Source organism: Dermacentor variabilis, chromosome 9 (genome assembly GCF_050947875.1).
Source record: "Dermacentor variabilis isolate Ectoservices chromosome 9, ASM5094787v1, whole genome shotgun sequence".
In the NCBI taxonomy this organism is placed as follows: domain Eukaryota; kingdom Metazoa; phylum Arthropoda; class Arachnida; order Ixodida; family Ixodidae; genus Dermacentor; species Dermacentor variabilis.
In genome coordinates, this window is record NC_134576.1 from 91,271,096 (window position 1) to 91,292,377 (window position 21,282).

At 40.4% G+C, this 21,282-nt stretch overlaps 1 protein-coding gene across 1 annotated transcript in view; it reads left to right on the forward strand.

Annotated features, from left to right (window-relative positions):
* LOC142558438 (uncharacterized) overlaps nucleotides 1-20,627 on the forward strand; it is a 60,965-nt gene extending 40,338 nt beyond the window's left edge. The window contains exons 4-5 of the mRNA XM_075670573.1: nucleotides 3,835-4,464; nucleotides 18,275-20,627. Coding sequence (XP_075526688.1) covers nucleotides 3,835-4,464; nucleotides 18,275-18,805 — 1,161 coding nt within the window. The 3' untranslated portion in view covers nucleotides 18,806-20,627. The remainder of the gene's footprint in view (nucleotides 1-3,834; nucleotides 4,465-18,274) is intronic.
* The last annotated feature ends 655 nt before the right edge of the window (nucleotides 20,628-21,282 follow it).

Consider the following 21,282-nt stretch of genomic DNA (forward strand, 5'->3'; position numbering starts at 1 on the left):
AACCACTATGGAAAGTACATGCAGGATAACGAGAATTAGACATAGCCACAATAGTGCTAAGCTGTATGTTTACGACACAGTGCAATGCATCGTCAATATTAGTGCTTTATTCTGACCAACTTAGAACTGTTGCATGCGAGCTAGACTATAATATAATGTGGTTAAGTGGAACAAATAACAGATGCGGTGCATTAAGCCAGGCATGAACCAATGAAAGATACTGTAGCAGTGTTGTGATCTATGTGAAATGGAGAGCTTTGCAAGGAATATTGTTCCATGTTAAACATGTATATTTCATCACTCTCTAGGCTTCAGGTATGTCTTTTTGATCGTTATTTTTTTTTCTACCTAGTGACAGCAATGCTTGTAGATGTTCGGATGTACTGTGCATCATATTATGTCATGCTTTGACCGCAAAAAGTAATTTCGTGTGGCGCTGTAATCCTTGCAGAGCATCTTTCGACAAGCACAGTGTGGAAGTTCTTGCCAGGTAAAACATGCAACTTATGCATAGGCTGTAGCTGGTGCTGTAGCCTCATGCTGTTCAGCGTTATAAGTTGGCATTCTGATAAATGCAAGTTTTTGGAAGTTTTTGACTAGCTGAAAAGATCATAAAAATCTTAATAGAAATATAATTGAATAACAGCGACATTAATGATTGTTTCTGTCCAGGCTTCAAGCTCAGCGACAGCAGTTTATTCTGGTTTCACTGCTGGGACCCCTGCACCAATTGCATAGTCTTTATACAAACACAAAGTTCTGCAGCAAACACAGAAAATTGACCGGAATTTTGCCACTCTGCACCAGAACGGCTTCGGCATGTGTGCTGCAGCAGTGGCTGCGAACAGCTAGCAGATTCGTTCTCCCAAAAAAGGTGGAGCCATTGACGTTCCGCACACTGCACGACGGTGCCTCCCGCATGGTTTCTTGTTATTTTCATGCTTATAACACTGGATGTTTTGGTGCTTCCAGCAAGTGACTGGTGCATGCGTGACCCCTCCCAGCTGTTGTTGCTGCTGTTGAAATGGCCAGGGCGGCTTTATAGTTATATTCAGAGTGTACTAGAACGTGCTTGAGCGGGTTGAGTGGTACATTGCTCCCTGTGGCGCCAAACAATGAAAAGTAGGCTGAGGGCGGAGTATGCGAACTAGATATTAGGGAGGCGGGTTCAGCAGGCGGCCGTCTCTGTTCCCGGGGCCAGTATAACCTAAAATTATTCCAATCTGTTTTTTGCCCATGTGGCAAGGCCTAAGCTATTTTGCCCGATTCCGAAAGGCTAATGGTTGATTTGGAATAAAAACAGATTGTAATAGCTTTGCAGTAGAAATGGTTAAAAAAAAAGTCGCAAGTTCACCTGAAAGGTGAAGCATCGAGAGCAGTAACGAATTAGCTGACAGCTACACGAAGTAAGGATAGTAGTTTTATTGGTCGTATAAACTTGTAATCTTTCACTCACTAACTATATGAACAAGCAAGGTGCCACGAACGCACAATCAAATGTGGACACATCTCGCATGATCACCGCGCACACTTAATGTCAAAACTCTGGGGTGAGGATGCTACCTTGCTCGTGCCTGTGCGCGCACGAGACTGAGTTGCCATCGTCGACTCACCCTCGCAAGTCTTCACTCGCACATAGACGTGCGGCGATGACATTGTCACCCTTAAGCATTATCCGGAACATCACGGTAGCGCCGACGGCAGAAGTGCACCTGAAGTGTCCATATAACTGCTATCGCTATAATAAAACGCAGCAGTTCCTAGCTGGCTTCTTTGCATAATCTGTTGGTGAAGCTCGTTTCCATGCAATTCACCCACACTGTCGAGACATTAAAAAAGAATCCATTTACAAAAAATGTCAAAGGCTACTTTACGAAATTTCGGACTCATTATTGCAGAATGCATGTTTTTTTGTGGTTGCTACCACTAATTAAAGATCTACAGGCACTACTACCAGAATTTGCATGCACTAGTCGGTTTCAGTATCGGGGTTCTCTGCTTCAAAATTCAGTTTAGAGGTTCCTTAAGACAGTTGCAGAACAGCGCGCCTGTTGGTCTGTTCTGTTTTGTCGTGGTTTCAAAGTGTACTGCGGTATTTCATTATTCCTCCGAAATTCAGATTGGCCTGCTCCAAACTGATTCCACACGAAATGGTATCTGTTCCAAATTGCTCCAAAATGAAATTTAGTTTGCTCCATGCTGCTCCAAAAGAAATTTTATGTGTTCCAAGCTGCAGTTTTACTTGCTCCAAAAATTGCTCCAGAATGGCTTTGGGCAGACCCGCCCCTGTGGTTTAAATACCAGCGTGTCTAATAAGGAGTGTTTCTGTCCAGCATTCAAGCTCAGTGACAAGTTTATCCTTCTTTTAGTACAAGTGTGTCTCCCAAGGAGTGACATATTAATGTTGCCTTCAGTGGCTGTAGAAGAGCCTTCACCAGTCTTAACCAATGAAACTTTTGTTAGTCAGAATGAGCATTTCCAGGAGTAGTGGGACACTTAGTGTTTGGGGGATGCGCCATAGTGATCAAGACTGTGGGTGGATAGAAATATATGCTTGAAACAGCAAGAGCCTTGCATTAGAAAAGTGTAATCCAGTCTTATGAAGTGCGCTAGGCACAAATGCATAAATTATCTTTTGCAATAGGTATTCGAGATCCTCATATATTAAATGCAGCACCGTACCTCCAGCCTAAATATGTTTGTCAGTACTATGGGAAAAAGTTTGTCTGTGTTGCTAGTGTTGTGTTAGCTTTGATAGTTACCTTTGTGCTGTTACAGATGTGTCCATGGCTCCCAGGAAACCTCCCAAGAAGTTGTGTTTTTTGGTCTTTACCAGGAAACAAGCTCACCAGTGTCTTCTCCAAAATCATCCATTTGTTTTCTCATTTTCTCAACATAGCAATTTGATACAGGATTGATTTCCATTATGACATAGATATGGATGCTTACATAGTACCACCAACACTGTTCACTTGTCTGTGCCAAATGTAATTAATGGCCAGTTCATTTGCTTACCCATCATTCTACTGAAATTGTAAAAAACAATGTTTTGTTGTGCCGTCTGATATGTAATTATCAGTGTTAAGAAAAAAAGACTGCAACTGTACTAGCTGAGAATGTAATATATGCATAGTGTGGATTTGTGCCGGTTTTCATAGATCTATTCAATAGATCCTGCGAGTGTGGTTTTGTCAGTGACACACTAAATTGCAGGTAAGTTACCTTGAGTATTTTATAATTTGATTTTGCTTTAGCTGATGAATGGAATAGGATCATGGAAATAGATCATGGAAGGTGCTTGCATATCACTAATAGAGAGAAACAATATTTTTTTAATGCACAGAAATGTGGCTGTATTCTCAACATGCAAATGTGGTGCCATTTGGCCTTCATAGATGCTGTGTTCAATATATTTTGTTTTGCATGTTGTCCTATATTTTTTTTTATTATAGCATCCTTCATTCACATTCATCTTTAATTTCACATGCTTCATGTGTTCATATATCAGTTGATGCTTCTTGTGGTGATACACTGTATAAATTTTATGCAAAACAAACATGTCATCCTTAGTTTAATAGATGAGTCCATAATTTTGTGTTGAATAATGGTGCTTCTATCACAAGGGCCGGGGAACATCGGAGGCTGCACGTAATGCAGTGTTACATATAAAATATAAATTGGATATTTATGCATTTTCTTAATTGCATGCCAAATCCAACCTCTGTGAGTTGCCATCAATAGTTAGTACGTATTCAGGATAGTAATATAATGATAGAGAGATAGCAACTTGTGCAAGACTTGTACTGCGTCCGTGCACTGGTGCTATGGCAGTAGTATGTGGCTTGGCTAGGCCAAGGGTATCGTGCATTTTGCTTACAAGTGGGGCAATTCTTCTTGACTGTCTTGCTTAGCACATTAGTTCTATTAAATATATGTCACATTTTGTTCCCATTGCTTTCCTGTGCTCACTGCAACTTTGCGGGTCTCTTGCCATCAGGGTCCCTGGAGCAGTACCAGTTGCTCGTGTCAGTGCATGGCGGGCTACATTCCTGCCAGCTGTGCCCTTACAAGACCAAGCATAAGACGAGCATGACGTATCATCTGTGCACACACTCAGGCGAGCGCCCTTTCAAGTGCCACCTCTGCCCAGCCACATTCACTCAAAATAGCGACCTGAAACGGCATTTACGTTGCCACACAGGAGAGCGCCCCTACCAGTGCCACCTGTGCCCGAGCAACTTCTCTCACAATTCACACCTGAAAGAGCATGTGCGCACCCATACAGGAGAGCGCCCCTACCTGTGTCCCCTGTGTCCACAAGCATTCACTCAGAGTAAAGACCTGACAAGGCATATGCACTGCCACACAGGAGAGCGTCCCTTTTCCTGCATTCACTGCAGCGCCTCCTTTTCACAGCAAAGCAAGCTCTCCAGCCACATGTCCTGTCATCCAGGGAAGAAGCTCTAAAGGTCTGGGGCTTGCAGCTTTGTTTCTAGTTTAGCCAATTGATTGATTTTTTTTAATAGCAGTAGCTGATTCCAAAACTGCATTGAGAGGTATCTGGGTATCTCAACCTTAAATATCTCTTGTAAGGTTACCTAGAGGGAAGTTGACTCTACTGTCTATCAGAATTTCTTAAAAAGTGCTTTTATGTGACTTCATGGCTATGCCAGCATATCAAAGGCTCACTTTTTATCTTGAATGATCATTGGCCTAATATGTATTCATAACTGTGAGAGTAAGTTTCTGTAAGTTATGCGTAATGTATGAAGCTAGCGAACAAATAGCTGCAAATCAGACTGGGGTAGAATAATATGGGCCAAATCAAACATCATCAGATCGGAGATAGAATTGACATTTGATGTAAATATATGCTTCATAGATGAAGTGCTGATGTTGCCATAACAACCTCTCGTTTAATAATACACATGATCTAGCATGTTACACACTGTTTTAGTGCAAGCTAATCCATTATGGCAGTTGTAATGTTGTCAAGCTGTTCACATGCTGCAGTGCGTAGTTTAAGCACAGTTTCTTTTTAGACCTTGAGACGTGCAGCATCAGACTTGTGTTAGAGCGTAAGCTAGCCCTATAAGACTGGTTAGTATTTGCAGATAAAGGCAACGATATGACAAAGTGGGCACTAGAAGTCTTGAGAAGCCATTGTTGTTGTTTAGTTATGTCATGGGTGTGAAACATTTTACACATATGTATGATCCTTTCTTTTCTGATAAAAACTGACGATGCCTCATATTTACACCCTGAACAATATACATGACAATCTCGTTAAGCCCGATTTCTACCCGAAAGTTCCTTTTTCGTTAAAGATAATAAGTGTAGGTGTTAAAAATTACAGGGCCTTGTAAGATCTCTCGTAAGAGGTCAACGGCAAAAGCCTACTCTTCCTCCTCTTATCATTCGCCTATTTCTCTTTGCCTCTTCTCTTTCTCTTCTTTATTTTAGTCATTACTGCTCACTACTAAGCATCTTTAGTCATTTGTAATCAATTGTGATCATTACAAGCCGTCGTTAGACATGTTGGTCATATCAAAGTGATTAGTTGTCGTTACAAGTCATTTCAGTGTATTATTAGTCATTACTGCTCACTACTAAGTATTTCTAGTGATTTATAATCACTTGTTTTCATTACAAGCTGTCGTTAGACATGTTGGTCATTTCATAGTCATTACTAGTCATTTCAAGTCATTATTAGTCATTTCAGTCATTACTAGACATTTCTATGCATTTCTAATCAATTGTGCTCATTACAAGCCTTCATTAGACATATTGGTCATTCTGGAGCCATCAGTAGTCATTATTAGTCATTACTAGTCATTATTAACGTCTACCACTCTCTGTTATAACATTATCATTCTTTATGTGTGTTTAATCTGTCTTCATATGGCGTGATGACGCTTCGGCGGACACTCCAGCGGTCAGGTCTGATGACACAAACTTCACCGTGAGCCTAGAAAGGCTTTCACCTTAAAATCTAATTAATGCTGCCCACCTTTTGCGAATAAGTGGTCAAGATATATTAATAATTCCTATGTTATTAATGTATGAATACAGTATACACCTCATTTTCGCTTAAAGGGACACTAAAGCGAAACAATAAATCAGTTTAGACTAATGAAGCACTGTTTGAGAACCCTGCAGGCAGTCATTTAAAAAAAATTGTTTGATTATTAGATGAGAAAATGAAGGTCCAAGTATCACTATTTGAATTTCGCGCCGAAACCCCAGCGCCGGTACGTCAGCGTGACGTCAGGGATTCCAAAGTATGTTTTTGCATTTGGGCCGCGTTGGCTGAATAAAGGTTCCCGAAACTTGCCATGTTCAATATTCAATTCCTTTAGAACACAATGTAGTGAATCTGTACCGCTATATATATTTAGTAAGCCCTAGAAGATGCCATCAAAATCCAAGATGTCACAGCCCCCAGGTGCGGACACTTAAGTAGGCGTCGTCACCCATATTTCGTTCTTGCGTTTTTTTCTGGCTTACCAAACGTCTTATCGTTGTAAAAGTGGTGTCTTTGGTGTTGTAGAACGGTAATTTACTGATGCAGAGAAGATCATTTTTCACTTTAGTGTCCCTTTAACGTGCAAGTGAAAACTGCCATACGTAGAAAAATAAATGTATTGAATGCTTTGTTGCTTTTTTTAACATCATCTTGGAGCATTTTCTCGTTTACTAGACTTGGGTGTCAGCTAATTACGATAGTTTTTGTCACGGTAATAGCGCGATAGGTCATAGGATGCCACTCCCAGACAGCATTTAAGGGGGGAGGTTCGGGGCCAAAATCACTACTTTCGTCAGAAATGCACATTTTCTAATTTTCTGTGTTTTGGATTTCTGAGCGCATGAAGAAGCTCACTGCGAAGTTTGGCTTTTACCTGTGCTATAGAAGAGGAGAAAATTAACTTTTTTACCTAGAAGTTTCATGCATTTTGGCACGTTTTAATGTCTTTGAATCAATTTTTCACTCTTCACCCTTTTTAGTCTATTCGCACTTTTAGGAAAACTGTGGTTTTGAAACCATACTTCAGGTACTGCAAACAGTATCGTCATAATCGTTTTATTTCCAATTATCCCATCTTTTTCATTCGCAAATTAATGTCGTCAACCTAACAACATCGTGATGATGATGACAATCCTCCTTTATGGCTCGTACTCTCAGAGGTCCAGGTGTCGGGTGAAAGGAGGTAACTTGAGAGAATTGTTATCTGAAGAGGAGAAACCAAAGTTAAAAGGAAAAACAACAGGAGATGCTGCAATAACCACACTAGTGCGAGAGCGAGTAGTAATGCTTACTAAATGGAAATGGTTCTTATCAAGGAGAGAGCAAAGGCAATGTTATTATGTATTCTACTTCTTATTCTCTTTTTCCGTGGTGGTGTAACCGAGCAAATGAGCACAACAGTGAAAGATGAAATAGCAAACGCAGAGCAGCAGATGGTAGACACGAACCAGGAACAGCAGAGAGATGGAGACCGAAGAGAGCAGCCTTTTCAGTGATGTGCACACAATAAGCCGACCTGCTTCTTTCGTACTTTACTATGCTCGCATCAGCTGTCGCTTGCTGTTGTTTGGTTTGCTTGTTTTGGTCTCGTTCTGAATGGTTTTGATTGTCTTGGATTGCAATTTTTTTGTAATCTGTTTGTATGCACGATGTTTCTTCAGAAGGAGGCATAAACTTCCAAGCAGCTGGCCCTACCCTGCAATATGAGGTGCCCAGAACAAATTTATTCAATAAATTTAATCTAGCTTTTTAATTTTTAGAATTGTTGCTTTCCTAAGGCGATACACTCATTTACTAAATAGGACATGCACGCTTGTTTATGTTTGTGTTAGGGTAATCAAATTTACTCTGTCTTCTAAGGACAAGAAGACAAAGCCGTGCTGACTAGTGGTATGTCTGTTCAACATTTGTTGACTTTTCAGCCCAGCATCCCCTCCTAAGCGAAGTTTTGTGATTGCAGTCAAACGGGCCTTTATAACGAAATGCTTGGGGCTAGCCAAATTTTTTGTTATACAGGTCACTTCATTATAGATTGCACACCATACAGCTCGCTAAAGCAATGTAAGCATATACAGCAAAAGTAAATCTTTATTTATAACTAATTCTAACGGTACTTAGTGAATTTACTCAAATTTTTTCCGGCACACTTCGTTCCCTGAACTGTATAATTGCTGCTGAGAAAACCGCAAGGATGTTTGTGGCAAGGTCAGCAGTGAAATTCTTGGTTATTGTTCTCCAGGCTCTTCACCACTGCTGCCTTTGTCAACTTTCGCCTCCATCCGGTCTTTCATGGTAGTGATGATCTCGGGGCCAAGTAAATCACCACGTCGGTTAAAATATTTTAGTAGAGGGCGGAGGGAGGGGGTCTTCCATAGTTACTAACAGGTCTTTAAATCTCCGTTCAATGGAGAGGTCCTTGTAGGCCGGGGACCAGTACAGTGCACGCACACACTCAACACATTCTTATGCACATACACACACACACACACACACACACACACACACACACACACACACACACACACACATATATATTATATATATATATATATATATATATATATATATACACATCAGTGTAGCATTGAATCACAGGATGTGGCAGTGAAACAGGTCAAAGAACAGAAGCATGTAAGAAAAATACCAGGATATTACTGCCGCTTTGGTCTTCACTTCCATGAAGGTCGGTCCTCGTCCGAAACGTCAGTAGCATCCTTGTATTTTTCCGTACATGCTTCTATTCTTCGGATGAACCATTTTGCTGTGCCAGCTGCTTGTATTTCCTTCTCATGAATAGTACCAAGTTTCTATTTAATGACCTCAGATGTTAATGTGGCTTTTATTACTTTGCAGATGTGATCAGACAGCTTGCATTAATTGTTGGAAGGCTGTGAAATGCAACTTTTGTTTAGAGCATAACATGTGCTGGGAAATTATAAACCGAATATTTGGAAGCACTTCTTACTTTATCGCTTGCGTCTCACTAAGAATATTTTACATGCTTGTAGAATGGTAATATTTCTTTACCTTCGAAATCAGCAGCATACGTTTTGCTGCTCCTGAAACTGCAAGAAAGGTCCTGAAGTCAGTTTTGTATACATTCTTTAATCGGAAGTTGAGTTTGTGGCAATAGATATTGCAGAAGATCAGGGCCAGTGTTCACAAAACTTCTTGCCCGGAGCATTCATTCATTTAATGATGTTTGGGTTCTTGCTAATAACAAGGATGATCAGTGTTTTAACTACACAACCACTCTTTGCATGGCATTCACAGATAGCACTTTAGAGAAGTTTTATCAATATGAGCGAATATCCAGGTAGCATACATTTATTGTTACGTCAGTACTGATCATCATACAAGTGCGTATTCATGGGGAATGTTTGGGAGTGTTCTTCAGAAGAAAGTATGTTGTAATGACACCTTTCTTCAATTTTCACAAAAGGCAGGGAGAAAAGTCATATCAGCTGTGGGAAGCAATTGTCTGTGGTTTGTCTAGCGCTTAAAGTTTCTGTTGGTGTTAGGTTTTGGCATGTGTAAAACGCTGTCAACTGGGCTTTTCACGCAGATACAGCCAGTGCTTTTACAGCTTCCAAACCCTGTCCGAGCAGTTTGGCTACTTCAAAGAGTCCAAGTGAATGCCCACCATACCTCCACAGCTGCATCCACAGCTTTGATAAAGGTGGCAAGCAAGATCGCAACCAGGACCACAGCTGAAGCCACAGCCAGAGTGGCAATAGCTACCACAGCACGACCAGCCGCAAGACTTGCTACCACAGGCATTCTGCCTGCAGCCTCCCAAACAGGAGTGATACGTGATATCAGTGCGTGTGCATGGAGCTTAACTTTGTAATCAAGCCTAGACGACTAATCCATCTTCGATGGTTTTATATTGTCGGTTTTATATTGTTGAGGTGTTTCTCCTAAGAGGCTTCATAGATTTGCTTTGTCATTCGACAGGTTTATTGGACTATGGCTCGAGTATATGTGTACCTTGTACGTTTTGTCAATGTGGAATGGGTGAACCCAGGCTTACAGTATGAGCATACTACACAGTGTCCTGCATAGTCTTATATATGGCCATTTCACCCATCAAGCTTTATTAAGCACACTCTCTTTTTTTTTTATTGTTCAGAAAGTCTATAGACAAAGTTGTCCATGACAGGATATTTTCCAGCTGCCTCTTACTGGTGACTCAATTTTTTCCAGGACAAGCAGGGATCTGTGGCCAAAATTGTGCTAATTAGACCAAATGCTAATTTGGCCAAACAACATGTGCAAGAAACACTAAAACATACCTGTTGTTTCCATGTGCAATAGTTGTACCATGAAGTTCTCTCTTTATTTAATTCACTTGCATTGAATTACTTGAAGTAGTGGTTTGTTAGAATCATTATCATGAATGAGTAATCATGTTGGTTGGTCAAGGGAGATATGGTTTGTTTTTGTCCTTTAACATTACTGTTATCATTACACTATCGTGCTAGCATATTAGCAGTGCATGGTTTTGCAATTGTCTAGAATTTATGGCATTTAGAGAAAGCGATTCAATGAACACAAGGGGTCATAGGTACTGCACAAAAATTGGATGTTTCTGGATCCCTCAAAAGACCATGTTTTATCTGGTTTCAAGTATAATACTCTTGCATTGTGTATTGTATCCCAAATGTTAACTTTGTTCCTTGATCTGCATTTGATTTCAGTTTGCACATTAGTGATCTTCATTAATTGTCATTACCGTGGTACTGAACAATGTACCTAGTGTCACTCTCCATTGGAACTTTTTATATGTTTAGGAGGTCAATGTTTATGTTGGTTTTGTAAACATGTTTGGTATAATTTTCTTGTGTTAATGTGCCATGAATGTATGGCTTTTATGCTGCGTTTCTAGCAACCATCATGGGTGCTTCATTCCAGCTCCTATTGTATAACTTCGAAGTGCTTTAAAAAATGGGCCTTTCTAGTTGTTTTTCATACTATACAGTGAGTATACTGTGTTTTAGCCAATTTTAGTGAGTCTGTAGCAGTATGTTACTAGTGGCTGTTCACTGGCAGTCAAACTACAAGCGTCCATGCGCACTAATGGTGCTTCATACTGTATGTATCATCGAGGTAGCAGCCTAGGTGTAAGATATGTGTATCCTATTGTAAATTTACAAAGGATGACAAGTACTTGTCTATTCAGAATAAAAGCCATAATAATAATAATCTGTGGTCATGTTCAAGAAAGTCATGTTAGCATTTGACTAAGCCACTATATAAAGTGCATAATTTCTTGGTTCTTTAGCTGCTTATAAAGAATCTTTTTAATGCTTTTTCATGTCGTCCTCCATGTAAATTTCGAAACATACGATACTATCTTTCATTGCGTTAAGCTCAGAATTCTGTTTTTAAGGCAATGTTTTGGCTATCACAATAAAAACACAAGACAAAAGAAATTGCCCTCAGGCAAGTGCAATGTCACTGTTTCACAATGTTACTCTTTTCAGAAGAAATGTCGCTAGACCTGTTAAAGACTGGCAAAAGCACTATAACCCAATGAGTTTGTTTTATCAGAGAAATAGGAAACTATGCTGCACAGCTTCTTCAAAAATGGCTCAATACATGTAGAATAATTTGTCTAAAGAAGTGCTAAAAATTTAATCTTGACTGAATAGAATATGTCGATACGAGAGCCAGAATCCCCTTTTCATCACTGACTCCTTTTTGGTAACCTGTCCAGGCAGTGACAGTTCAGTTACATTTCTATTTTTAAAAAGTGTTTGGCAACCCAAATGACCCAAATGAGTGCAGGCAACACAAAATATTGCATTGTGATAAGATTTTTAACTGCACATTTGCAATATTTTATTGTGTAAGGCCCGAACCCCCAATTTGTAAATTTGTAAAAACTTGGAAATAATTGTTTTACTAAGTGTCGCAGAAGAGCACGTCCATAAGCTCAAGCGGTGGCTGCGGGTGTGTCACAGAGTTTGGTTCTGTGGTGGCAATCGGGCAACATTTACTACGAAAACCAACCAACTTCTTGTGGGAGCTTTCCAGACAGAACGCTGGAAGCTCACATGTGGGCATGAATAAAGCTCCCAACTTATTTTGCAAAGCACATCCTAAACTGGCAGGATATGGTGTCAAGGTGTGTGTTTGGCATCTGCACTTCACGATGACTCTTGATGCAAATCAGACTTAGCGATGAATAAAAAGTATATGTATGAAATGCACCTGCAGCCCCGACCATCACAAAATTTCAAGTAAAATTTACTTTAATGTAGTACAACAAACACTGACCAAACATTTGTAAAGAAATTTTCTGTAACTTAGGCAATGTAGAAAACTGAATCAATTTTTCCAGTGCGATAATTTTTTTCTGTCTTGCTGATTATTTTGAAATTTTTGTGGTATTGTCAGTTTTAAAAAAACTGTCAGTGACCGTAAATATGTTCATAATCGGCCACCTGGTTGCTATATTTTGCATAGCAGTGACTGCAGTTTGAGGCTTCAGTGAGTAGCAATAAACCGGCTTCAAGTAAGGCCGGCACCCAGTAACACTTGGAAAAAAGTTTGTGCAGGAACTCGTCTGGCAGTTGTCTAAGTACGTATTCTTAAGCATTTGGCCACTTACTGATCTCTATGCAGCTGGCATCATTATCGATGTTATGAAACTTGATTTCACGAGCATAAACCTTTATCAACCCTCTTCGGTCGTTGTCAACCTTATCAAGCATGATCAGACACTTATCAACTTTATTCTGTCCTTGTCACCTTGGATGTCTAGCGAAGTGTACTATTATACACAGTGTTACCAAACCTATTTCATTGTATGTTAGAACCTCTGCGGCATTTCTGGGTCTGACAATAATTTTGAAATTCTTGGATAATTATGACTTGGGCGAAGTGTCTTGTTATTTTATGGCTTTATACACAACACTTTAAATGACGTGGAATACTTTGAACATGGAAAACATGAAATGCATACTGGGCCGTTGAGTAAGCTCCATTATTATAGTACATTACATTCTTGCATTATGTGTTAAATATATCCAAAATGGCAGATCACATGTGAGAGGTATATAAGGATATGTTCTTTTCCCCATGTCTTTCCATCTCAGCGTATACAATGTAACATCTGTATATAGAAATCACTTAAGTGCAATAGCAGCTTAAATGGAACACCTTCTAAGATGTGTGGTTCTATGTTTGGTTAATGAAAAAAAAAAAACTTTCTTTTTTATCAAAATGAAAACTTTCGTAACTCTCTGTAAACAAAACCACAGAAACAAGGTCTAAATGATTTTTTCAAAAGGACGCAGGACTTGAAGTACATTGCTGAAATGCCTGTTTCTTATCCAGAAAGCCATCATTAAAGACCGGTGTGAAGGGATCATATAGACAAAATTTGTATAGATTTTTAACACACAGTGTGCAGACTTGACTCGACAGCATCACAGCAAGGCCACTCACCCCATAGGCAGCCAAAATAAGAGCAACCTAATTTCAGATGCCCAACAGTGTGCCGTACGATATCTTGAACTTCCACCGTACGACTGCATGTTATTCGCTGACCTGCTGGAGCAATGAGCTATGTTTTGATGTGTCTGTGGTACCTCCTCAAAAAAGGAACTAGCATAGCCATGTCAATCCAATAGCTGTCTACCTCGCCCAAACCAGGGGATTAACTTGCCGCTATTCACATATTTATGCTTAACATATCTAACATGGTTAAGAGTGCATATGACATATATTACTGCACGTCTGCACGTGTTTCTCAGTAAGCGGTACACTTGTTAATCAGAACATCATTCTCTGGTTTCTTGAGGTTCTGTTTATTGAGGTCTATTGTATACAACCTCCACTCTCCTTTCATAAAACCAGTTCTTAACATTTGTTTGTGGATACTTTTATGCCTGAATGTGAAAGCACACGAGAGGTCTTGCATGTAGATGACCAATTTCAAGAGTAGGACTATGATTGCAAGGTGTTTCGTCAGCACTCAAGCTGGTTATCATAGTGCAGCCTCTTCTGAAGAAAACTTTGCAATAAGCGAAATGGGGCCACTAAGAAGGCAGTTAGGGTTTATTGCAAGCTTACTAAAGTTGTCATTCCAAGTTGAAGGGATGTCAGGCTGAAAACTCTTGTATCGATTGATGGATATGTTTTAGGTTGACATGAAAATATGAACCACTACGGAAACAACATGCAAAACAATGATAATTAGACGTACTAGTGACAGTGCCAAATTGTATTTTTAAAACACAGTATGGTGCATCATCAATAATAATGCTTTAAGGCACATCTACGGTATTCTGGTCAACTTAGATCTGTTCCATGTGCACTACATTTTTCTAGAATATGGTCGAGTGGTGACAACAGATGTGGCACATTTAAGCGAAGTGCAAAGCAATAAAACATACTGTAGCAGTGTTGCAATCTGTGTGAAATGGAGAGCTTCGCCAGAAATTTTCTTCTGTGTAAACATATCTAGAGTCGAATCTTGATAATTCGAACTCGAAGGGGTCCGAAAATTTGTTTGAAATAAAAGAAGTTCGAACAAAAAGAAGGGCTTGTTTTTTAGATATTCATGCATCATAGCACGATGCACGAATGGGGCAAATCGTGAAATATCCCAGTGAGCAAGCACACAGTGAGCGAGGACCACAAAACTGGCCACGCCGGCCAACGCTCGCTTCCTGATAACGATAGAAAACGAAACTTCAAGGAGCAGGCTAAGGTGGCACCGGGTCAGCAGGGCTGGTTCAGGATTCTTTTTTTCACCCTAGGGGCAGCAACGCCAGTAGAGGTTTGAATGTACTGTGTGTCTCATTGTCTCGTGCTTTGACCACGAAAAGTAATTCTCACGTGGCCCTGTAATGCTTGCAGAGCATCTTTCAACATGCACGGTGTGGGAGTTCATGCCAGCTAGTACAGAAAACTTGTGCATAGGCAGTAGCTGGTGGTTTAGTTTCATGGATTTCAGCATTACAAATTGGCTTTCTCATAAATGCAAGTTCCTGGCAGATTTTTTGAGAAGCGAAAAAAACAAATATAGAAATCATAATAGAAATAAAATTGAATAACAATGACATGGGCTAGGGCTTCTGTCTAGGCTTCAAACTCAGTCACAGCAGTTTATTCTTGTTTGAGTACCAGCGTGTCTCCTTACGAGTTGGATATCGATGTTGTCTTCACAAACTATTGATTGGCTGAAATGGCATTGCCAGAGGCATTGGGACACTTGGTGTTTGGACAATGAGCCATGGTGATCAAGACTATGAGCGGATAAAAATTAAACAGCAGTAGGCTTCCATTACAAAAATATATCGCCGTCTTATGAAGTACGTTTGACATGAATCCATGAATTATTGTTTGTAATAGATGTATGAAATTCTCATATTAAGTGTAGGATTGTGCTCCCAGGCTAAATATGTTGTCAGTACAATGAAAAATGTTTGTCTGTGTTGCTAACATTTGTGCTGGCTTTGATTACCTCTGTACTGTTACAGACATGTCCATGGCTGCTACATAACGGACAAGAAGTTGTGTTGTTTGGACTTTGCCAGGAAACAAGCTCACCAGCGTCTTCTCTGAAAGCATGCATTTTGTTTCTCATTTACTCAACATGGCAGTTTGATATAGAATTTATTTACATTGTGACATAGACATGGATGCTTACATACTACCATCAACACTGTTCACTTGTCTGTGCAAAGTGTAATTAATGGCCAATTGATTTTGGCCAATTCGTTAATGGCCGCACATTTTTTTTGTCAGTATTTTTACGTGAACCCACCCAAAAAGATGATGCTAACGGCGTTGGTCTCAAGCTTCCAGACCTTGTCATATCTGAGGAAGGCATATTATCGTCACTCCTAAACTTAGATCCAAAAAAATCTGCAGGTCCCGACGACATACCTAACGCTTTTCTTAATCGGTTCGCCGAATGGTCCGCGAAATACCTGTTCATAATATTTAACGTAAGTTTAAACAAAGGGGATCTGCCTAACGACTGCAAAGTCGCCAAAGTAGTCCCAGTCCACAAAAAGGAAGACAAGCTTAATGTAGAAAATTACAGACCTATCTCCCTACTCTGCACCGCTTCTAAGGTTATGGAACACTTTATTTCTAAGTATTTAAGTTCCTTTTTAGAAAATAATGACTTCTTTAGTGAGAGTCAGCACGGATTCACGTGTGGCTTTTCAACCACTACGCAGTTACTTTATATGACCAACGATATACTGGCAATCTTGGATCAAGGTGGGCAGGTAGACATTCTTTTTTTAGATTTCAAGAAAGCCTTCGATCGGGTTTCACACAAAAAAATGATGATACAGCTAAACAGCATCATACGCAGCGAACAAATTTTGCGTTGGCTTGATTCGTACTTGACGCATCGAAAACAATTTGTCAGCATAGTAGGTGCTTCGAATTCATCGCTCGCCTCTGTACTTTCGGGCGTTCCACAGGGCTCGGTTTTAGGTCCACTTCTTTTTCTTATCTACCTAAATGACCTGCCTTGCAAATTTTCCGTGCGGTGCCGCTTTCTTGCGGACGATTGTATTGTTTATTCGAGCATTGAATCTGTGGATGACCAATCTAGCTTAACTGACTATCTAATAGCAATACACGACTGGTGCATCCAGTGGCATATGACCCTAAACATCTCAAAATGCGTGCACATAGTTATTACACGTTAAAAAAATCTGCTAATTTGCACCTACACGATAAATAATATGTACATTAAACAGGTAGAGGAATTCGCATATCTTGGAATTACAATTGATTCCAAGATGAGCTATACCGCTCATGTTCGGTATGTTTCCGCGGCAGCAACGAAAAAGTTGTGGTTATTAAAGCACCGTTTAAAAAAACTGCACTAGTGCTAACAAATTAACCACATTTAAGACAGTTATTAGGCCAATACTCGAGTATAACGATATAGTCTGGGACCCTCACGTAAAAGCTGGTATAAACATTATCGAAAGAGTACAAAAAAAAGCTCTTAGATTTATCTACAATGCTTATGATTGGCGCATTTCAGTCACCTTATTAAGGTTGTGATCTCGGCTCCAGTCACTAGAAACTCGTCGCAAAATGCACAGTCTACAAACAATGTATAACATAGTTAACAACCACACTAAAATGAGATTTGACAACTACATGCAATTTAATAAATCGCGACTGACCAGAGGCAAGCACAATCAAACAACATTATTGCCGCGTGCTAGAACAAACGCATATCTTTCTTCCTTCCTGCCCAAGACAATTCGCGAATGGAACGTTCTTCCGCAAAGCGTGGTCAACTCAGCCACTCCAGATTCCTTCTTATCTGCAGTACAGATGGGCTTGTAATGTCATGCATTCATTGTATCTTTTGCTTGTTACATATTCTGATGTCTCCTTTATTACGCCTTTCCTATTGGCAGCAATGTGACGGCATCATCGCATTTCTTTTGTGTATTTGCATATGTTTGCCTTGCCTATTAGGCTGTCTTTTTACTTATTTTTTCTGTCCCCTTGAGGAAAAAGTTTGAAATCAGTTGATGTTTGTACCACTCCTGCCTGGGCTTCCAAATGGAAGCCGGCAGTATTGTGAAATAAATAAATAAAATAACCCATCATTCTACTGAAATTGTAAAAAAACAATGTTCTGGTGTACCGACTGATATGTAATTATCAGTGTTATTCCCTTCAACATGCAAATGTGGTGCCATTTAGCGTTCATAAATGCTGTGTTCATGATATTTTGGGTTTCACATGTTTTTTTTATTTTATAATAGCATCCTTCATTCATATTCATGTTCAATTTCATGTGCTTCAGGTGTGCACATGTCACTTGGTGCTTTTTGTGTCTTACATTGTATAAATTTTATGCAAAGCAAACATGTAATCGTAAGTTAATAGGTGAGTGCATAACTTAGTGTTGAATAATGGTGTTTTTTGCACAAGGGCCAGGGAAGGTCAGAGAGTGTGCGTAATGCCGTGTTACATATAAAAACTAATATGACTATGCATAATACCTTAAATTGCATGGCAAATCTGACCTCTATGAGTTAGCAGCAGGGGTTAGTACGTATTCAGGATAGTAATATATGTATGGAGAGATAGGAACTTGTGGGATACATTTACAGCACCCATGCACTGGTGCTATGGCAGTAATATGTGGCTTGGCTAGTTAGAGGTTATCGTGCATTTTGCTTACAAGTCAGGCGATCCTTCTTGATTGTCTTGCTTAGCACATTAGTTCTATCAAATATGTGACACATTTTGTTCCCATTGCTTTCCTGTGCTCACTGCGACTTTCTGGGTCTCTTGCCATCAGGGTCCCCGGAGCAGTATCAGTCGCTCGTGTCAGTGCATGGTGGGCTACGTTCCTGCCAGCTGTGCCCTTACAAGACCAAGCATAAGGCGAGCATGACGAATCACCTGCGCACACACTCAGGCGAGCGCCCTTTCAAGTGCCACCTCTGCCCGGCCACATTCACTCAAGATTGCCACCTGAAACGGCATCTGTGCCGCCACACAGGAGAGCGCCCCTTCAAGTGCCCCCTGTGCCCCGAGGCATACACTCAGTGTAGCAACCTGACACGGCATATGTGCACCCACACCGGAGAGCGCCCCTACCAGTGTCCCCTGTGTCCACAAACATTCACTCAGAGTCTCGGCCTGACAAAGCATATGCACTGCCACACGGCAACGCTTCCCTTTTCCTGTATTCACTGCAGCGCCTCCTTTTCACAGCAATGCAAGCTCTCCAGCCACATGTCCTGTCATGCAGGGAAGAAGCTCTAAAGGTTTGGGGCTTGCAGCTTTCTTTCTAGTTTGGCCATTTTTTTTTAATAGCAGTAGCTGATTTCAAAACTGCATTGAGAGGTACCTGGGTACCTGAACCTTAGATATCTCTTGTAAGGTTACCAGAGGGAAATTGACTCTACTGTTTATCAGAATTTCTGAAAAAGTGCTTTCATGTGACTTCATGGCTATTCCAGCATATCAAAGGCTCACTTTTTACCTTGAATGATCATTCAAGGTAAAATGTAATTCTTCATTGTAATGTATGAAGCTAGCGAACAAATAGCTGCAATTCAGACCGGGGTACAATAATATGGGCCAAATCAAACATCATCAGATCAGAGATAGAATTGACATTTGATGTAAATATATGCTTCATAGATGAAGTGCTGATGTTGCCATAACAACCTGTCGTTTAATAATACACATGTTCTAGCATGTTACACACTGTTTTAGTGCAAGCTAATCCATTATAGCAGTTGTAATGTTGTCAAGCTGTTTACATGCTGCAGTGCGTAGTTTAAGCACAGTTTCTTTTTAGACCTTGAGACATGCAGCATCAGACTTGTGGTAGAGCGTAAGCTAGCCCTATAAGACTGGTTAGTATTTGCACATCAAGGCAATGATATGACCAAGCAGGCACTTAAGTCTTGAGAAGCCATTGTTGTTGTTTAGTTATGTCATGGGTGTGAAACATTTTACACATATGTATGGTCCATTCTTTTCTGATAAAAACTGACGATTCCTAATATTTACACCCTGAACAATATATATGACAATCTCATTAAGCCTGATTTCTACCTGAAAGTTCCTTTTATGCGTTGCATATTGCAATCACTCAGTTCAGGCCTTGGGCGCGGCCGGGCAGCCACCATTGACCTTTAGCGCAACCACGTGACGTGACGTCACGACAGCCGGAGGAAAAGCTGGGCTCCAACTCGCGCGGTCGCGCGCGGCCGCAGCCACCACCTGACTCCCGTTCCTCCCGCTAGGGGCGCTGCGCCGGCATGTGACGTCACAGAGGAAAAACTGGGCCCCAACTGGCGCGGTCACGCGTGGCCGTAGCCACCACCTGACCGCGCAATATAATAATAATAATAAATAATAAATTTTATTTCTGCCTCAAAGATACATGGACAGAGGAGCTGCAGAAAAAGCTGTAAAAATACAGCTTGACAAAGCCGCAGCCCCCATTTTACAGGCAACAGCAGAAGACAAACAACGACTCAACTTCAGGTGTCGTATAAACGAAACAAAAGAACAAAAATGTAATGCTATACATCGCAAGAGCACTTCAAGCGTACTGAGTAAACACAGGGATAAAAAGATTGTTATTACATATCACACTCTCATACATGAAATATGAGATACAGAAGCAAAGACTTATTTTGGCACAACTGAGGATGAAAATTGTTCGGAGCTACCTTCTGTATACATCCTACGCAATACCTTATGAGTACAGGTGAATAAGTCAAAATGTGCAGATGTATAAGCATTCAGAAGGGAAGGGAGTGTGAATTGCAAACGTTCTTGCCCGGAGTTTAGGCGTGCTGTTGGCACCATCCATTGTTCAACATGCAACACATGCAACATGCAACACATTCTTGGCTTAACCAAGCTAAGCCTGGCAATTATTCATTAAGGATAATACATGTAAAATTACATTACATTACTGTTAAAAATTACAGGGTCTCGTAAGATCTCTCATAAAAAGTGAATGGCGAAAGCCTACTCTTCCTCCTCTTATAATTTACCTCTTTCTTTTTGCCTCTTTGCCTCTTTTCCAAGCAGATCACCACGTCTGTTAAAATATTTGAGCAGATGGGGGGCGAAGGGGGGCGAAGGGGGGGGGGTCCTCGTAGGCCAGCAACCAGTGCACGTTTCGGCCTTCACTCCAACGAAGGTCGGTCCTCGTCCGGAATGTCAGTAGCATCCTGGTATTTTTCCGTTCATGCTTCTATTCTTTGTTTGAACCATTTTGCTGTGCCAGGTGTTTGCATTTGCTTCTCATGAATAGTACCGAGTTTTTATTTAATGACCTCGGATTATGTTAATGTGGCTTTTATTACCTTGCAGATGTGATCAGACAGCTCGCATTAATTGTTGGAAGGCTGTGAAATACAACTTTTGTTTACATCATAACATGTACAGCAAAATTATAAACACAATATTCGGAAGCTCTTACTTTATCACTTGCCTCTCATTAAGAACAATTAACCTGCTTGAGAAGGCTAATTCTTTCTTTTTCCTTCAAAATTAGCAGTATACTACATGCTGCTCGTGAAACTGCAGGAAAGTTACTTAAGTCTGTTCTGCTTGTGTACCTTCCTTAATCAGAAGATAAATATGTGGCAAAAGATGTCTTATGTGGCAATAGATGACAAAGCGTCTTGCCCGGAGGATTCATTCATTCATTTACTTATGTTTTGTTTTATTCTTGCTAATGACGAACATGTTCAGAATGTCAACTACGCAAC